We start from the raw sequence: 5,245 nt of genomic DNA on the forward strand, positions 1-5,245 counted from the left end.
CTGTGGAGGCAGGAGGGAGGGAGGATTGCTGTGTGTTTGAGACAGGATTGCAGACCAGCCTGGGTTATAGAAACAGATCCAGGCTCAGGCCGACAAGGGAGATTCCAAAGCTTCTCCTGGACACGAGGGAGAGGCCTGGGCTCCTCTGCAGGCTGCTGAGCTCCTCTGCAGCCCACAGCAGTCAAAAGACACTTCAAACACCCCAGTGGCAGGGTTAACATGGCCTCTGAAGGTCACTAGAGAACAAGCCACGTGCTGCCTGTGGCAGGACTATGCTTAATTACTTTCCTCAGTCCCAGAAGGGAGCCTGCACACTCCAGTCCGCGTTCCTCCATGTCTGCGGTCCACAACAGGTGCGCTTCCCCTTCCACTGTCCATTCCTGTGAACGGTGACCACATCCGACCTTCACAGAACCCAACAACAACAACTACAACAACAACAATGGCAGGGACTCCAGGCTTCTTTCACAGAAAGAGTAACAGTCCGTTCCTTTCTCACCCTCTTTTTTTTTTTCTTTTCCTTTTCCTTTTTTTTTTTTTTTGTCTCCTCTGACTCAAACAATAACATTTAAATAGGAAGATCTTTCAGGAGTAAAACACTCTTTAAAAAAATAAAACTTCCAAAAGTAAAGCAAAATCTTTTTACCAAAATACTTCTTTCATTTTTCACATTGTTCTCTGAGACGGTTCAACAACTACCCTCTATCAGCTTAAAGAACATCACTCACATTACTTTTTTTTTCTGCCCTTAGACTGCCCTAAGGAAAACGAGTGATTCGGAGATTCCAGAAGACCAGTGTGTGACATACACAGAATAAGGCTCTTTGGATTGTCTAGCACACTTGACTTTTAATGTGTTCGTGACAGCTGCATTCCTAAGGATCTGGCTAGGACGCTCACAACAGCAGCGAAATAAAGTAATAAATAATATCTGCAAAGAAAATCGTTTAACTTCTGGAAACCGCGTTTCTTAAAATCACCCGGTTTCTTTAGCGGCATCATTCCTGTCTGGCTTAAGCGCCGTTCCAGTCCTCATTGGCGGTGCTTCCTGGCTGGCGGTGGGACGCAGATGGAGGACGCCGCAGACGCTGCCTTAGGGACTATGGTTTTAATGGAAGGCATCGCAGTTGGGAGAACCAGACAGTGGGCTCTAAGCAAACGGCTGCTGCAGATGTGTTAAGGCATAAATAGCCCGGCCTTGAGCTGTGAGGATGGGGAGAGATGCGCCACGGGCACAGGCCACCTTTAACCAAAGCAATTCAAGAGCTTATCACCTACAGGGAGACTAAGTCAGCCATCCTGCAAGGGAACGTCTATAAAGTCAAAGCCTGAGGGCTGGGACCTAGCAAGGCCCAGGTTCCTTCCCTTCAGAGCACTCAGACTCAGAAAAGAGCCCATCCCTATGTGTGTGGAAGGTGGCACAGATGTCACTGTCAATGGGAATGTGCCCCTTATGCTACCAACAACTGCGCACATCCGAGTTCCTGGGGCGCACACTGATGCTGAGACAGCTCTCGGGTGGCCGGCCCGCTTGTGCTAAGGGGTCACCACATGAACTAGTTGCTGGCCCGGGCTGGAGAGTGCAGCATTATGTATGTTAAACCAGACAGAGGACTGCTTTGCACACTGCTAGTGCAACCAATCCTCATGCAGCATACATATGGGATGAGATGTAGCCTCCGTCCACCCTCCACGCTTAGAATGTCACCCCAGGGCGGGCGGGTCAAGGGAGAAATGCTTCTCTCTTAGGCGGATGGCCGCACACCAGCCTTCCCAGCAGCTCCAGGGTCCCCACAACCTATCCTTTAATGCTGGGTCGCATCAGGCTGAGGCTGAATGTACGTCCTGGTTTTCAAAGGGTAGCAGCGGTTCTCTCCAAAACGTAAAGTTACTGAAAGTGTCTGAACAGGGGAAGTCGGAGGAATGGCTTCTCTTCAGCAACGGGAAGACGTGGTCAACCACTTCACAGAGCCTCACATAGCTGCAAGGTAAAAAGGACAGGAGGTTCATTACCCATGGAGCCAGGCCAGCTACATGAAGAGCAGTACCAGACTCTGGGCTGCACTGCAGGCTGGGGAGGAATCGACGACCCCAACTCCAGTGAGGAGCCATGGACTCTGCCTGACTAGAGCCAGTCCAGCCTTATGAATTAACTGAAGGGAGAGGGGGAGACAGAACATCCAGAGAAGAGATCGCTCCCAGGAGGAGACAGCCTGACTATGCATGAAGAACAGACAATAGGAGCAGAGGTCTGGGGGTGGACAGAGGGAGACCAGCATGGTCAGGGGCATCTTCTGCCTGCAATGGAGGCCACGTGTGTGGGGTGCCTGCCATGGTGGCCACGTGTGGGGGGTGCCTGCCATGGAGGCCACATGTGGGGGTGCCTGCCATGGAGGCCATATGTGGGGGTACCTGCCATGGAGGCCACATGTGGGGGGTGCCTGCCATGGAGGCCACATGTAGGGTACTGGGGAGGAACCAAGGACAAAGGACATCTTTAGAGTAGCAGAGACACCACAGCCACAGTGAAAAGATTCAGGGCCATGGCCTTGTCAGGATGCTGATCTGGCCTCACTCCTTCCCAGTTCCAGCTGGGTGATCTCAGGCAAAGGCTCTGAAGTCTCTGCACCCGGACTCCCTCTACCATGAAGGAAGGAGAGCATCAGAAACGGAATGACACAGGCAGGGATTCGGTAGCGTGTTCTGGAAACCCATTCAACGGCGGATCACCTCCACTTCACGAAGAAGTCCCTGGCCATGGGACAGCAAGCTCGAGGCCTCCTCCAGCCTTACTTACTGTGTGACTCTGGGCAAGTGTCCTGCCCTCCCTGAGCTTCAAGCCCTTCCTCTCAGTGTGTGGGACTGGACCACACAGGAGTCTCCAGCACTCCCTGCCTCAGGGCACTTGCCCTGTCCCCAGGAAGATGTTGCCTACCACAACCTACTACAGAAAGAAAGTAGCTCCACGTATGGAGCTGGAAGCCCTCCAGGCTCCTCCACACAGTGATTCCGACATGCCCAACCCTCTCCCACACAGCCCCTCTCCACTCCCTTGCGCCAAGAACGAAAAGGGGCTTGTGAAATCCGAACTCCTGGAGTTAGCATGTTCTGAGGCATGAAATGACTTATTCAATAAGGCTGCTGCGTGTGTGTTTAATAAAGGGCCTCCAACAGACTCATGAGAAACAGTGTGCTTGCACAATGCAGAGAACCTCTCTTAGTATTATGCTAAGAATTATGTCTTTCCTGGGGATTAAAACAAACAAACAAATTTTTAAAATACCTCCTGACTTGAAGGCCTATTAGCCTGAGGTTTGTGGCTATGGGGGTGGGGGACTCCCCGCAGGGAGCTGTCCCTGCCAGGCTGCAGAAGCCACCAGCATCAAGCTGGCAAGGCTCACGTGCCCTGGCAGCTGCGCCTGCTCCAACTGGGTGGCCCATTCCACCCTCCAGGCATGGGGCTCCCTGGAGCAAGGACAGTACATTCCCTGACTACAAAGGAGGGAAGTCCTGAACTCGGTACTCCACCCAGTGGGACTCCATCACTTCAAGACATCCACAAGGTCATCCCAGGTTCCAAAGGACAAGCACCTGCTTGGCTAGAACTGGTCATACCCAAAGGCCTGCAAGATGGCGCAGCAGATAAAGAAGTGCTTGCCTCAACAGTCTGGCAGCCTAAATTCAAACCCTGGAGCCCACGTAAAGGTGGAAGTAGCAAACAGCCCCACAGAAGTTGTCCTGTGACCGTCACATGTACACTGTGGCACACGCATGTACTTGCCTGAGCATGCATGCACGCACACACATACATACACACAAACATGTGCGCACACACACACACACACATACACACACACAAACATGCACACACATACACACAAACATGCACACACACATACACACAAGCATGCACACACATACACACACACACAAGCATGCACACACATACACAGACACACAGAAACATGCATACACACACACACATAAGCACACACATACACACACACACACAAATTAATAATAATTAAAAGAAAACATCATACCAAGTTCTGGACCTTGGTATACATGCTTCCTAAAGATGGAAGAGTCACCTCAGAGAACATGTCTCAACACCGCAACTGACCTGCTACAGGATAGGAGGGTGTGGGCTCCATCTTCTCCTCTCCCCACACCTAGAGAGCTGCTTGAGGGCCTGGCCTGTCTAGGAAGCCAGGAAGCCAGGAAACCAGGGCTCCCTCACATCTGGAACTGTTCTAGTCAAGCTGGACTCTAATGACCATCTTCAAAGTGAGAAACTGCCCTGGTGGTCTCACTCCCAAATCCAGACTGGCCTGGAACTCACTATGCAGCCCACAGCTGGCCTCAAATCCACAGCAATTCTCCTGCCTCTGCTTTCCCAGGGTGCTGGGATTACAGTGTGAGTCACAACTATGCCCAGCTCAAAAAGCATGGGAGGTACTCACAAACCCCAGGAGGAATCTTACAGCCCACTCCTCAGATCCAAGACTCCAGCTTACATCAGTGCTGCGGCCACTCAAGCCAGAGGCTCTTTTCCAGTTTAATACAGATCACATGAAAAGACACAAAGCCGTGGAAGAGGTAGGGCGACGGTGCCAGCCTAGGCTGACGTACTCAGTAGGGCTGACATCAGAGACCCATGTGAGGTGAGGCAGAGCCACACTCAACACAGCAAACCAGCCAGGTGTGGTGGCGGGCCCTGTGATCCCAGTACTGGGCAGGATTGCAACGTTCAAAGCCAGCCTGGACTCCATGGCAAGATCCTGTCCCGAACAAAGCCAACAAGAGAGAACCAGGGACTGAGAAGGGCACCTCTGCAGTACAGTGCTCCAACCCCAGAACCATAGGGAAGAAAGCGTGACTTCCCACGGCTCACTTGGGTCACATTCCAAACTGACATTCGAACTCAGACAACTGAAGGTCTAGTTTCTGAACTCATTCAATTCCGTTCCCCACATGACTCTAGCCTCTAGTTTAGGCTTTACATTCTGAGGGATCTGACTTCGCTCTATTGTCCAAAAACTAAGCTGGAGACGGAAGACATGGAGTTGAACTCCATTTTTAGGGGAATTAAAGATTAAAACGGGCTGGGGAGATGGCTCAGTTGATAAAAACTGCCTTCCTTCATGAGAACTTGATCCACATAAAAAGTCAGGTGTCATACATGCACGCCACCTCAGTGCTGGGGTGTTGGACACAGCAAGGTCCCTGAAGCTCACTGGCCAGG

At 51.7% G+C, this 5,245-nt stretch overlaps 1 protein-coding gene across 4 annotated transcripts in view; it reads right to left on the reverse strand.

The window, feature by feature from the left end:
* Positions 1-1,788: 1,788 nt before the first annotated feature.
* Positions 1,789-5,245, reverse strand: part of Lpin1 (lipin 1) — an 80,189-nt gene continuing 76,732 nt past the window's right edge. For all 4 annotated transcript variants that reach the window (XM_059248693.1, XM_059248695.1, XM_059248694.1 and 1 more), the window contains one exon: positions 1,789-1,981. In XM_059248693.1, coding sequence (XP_059104676.1) covers positions 1,822-1,981 — 160 coding nt within the window. In that variant the 3' untranslated portion in view covers positions 1,789-1,821. The remainder of the gene's footprint in view (positions 1,982-5,245) is intronic.

This window comes from Peromyscus eremicus, chromosome 22, assembly GCF_949786415.1.
Source record: "Peromyscus eremicus chromosome 22, PerEre_H2_v1, whole genome shotgun sequence".
NCBI lineage: Eukaryota > Metazoa > Chordata > Mammalia > Rodentia > Cricetidae > Peromyscus > Peromyscus eremicus.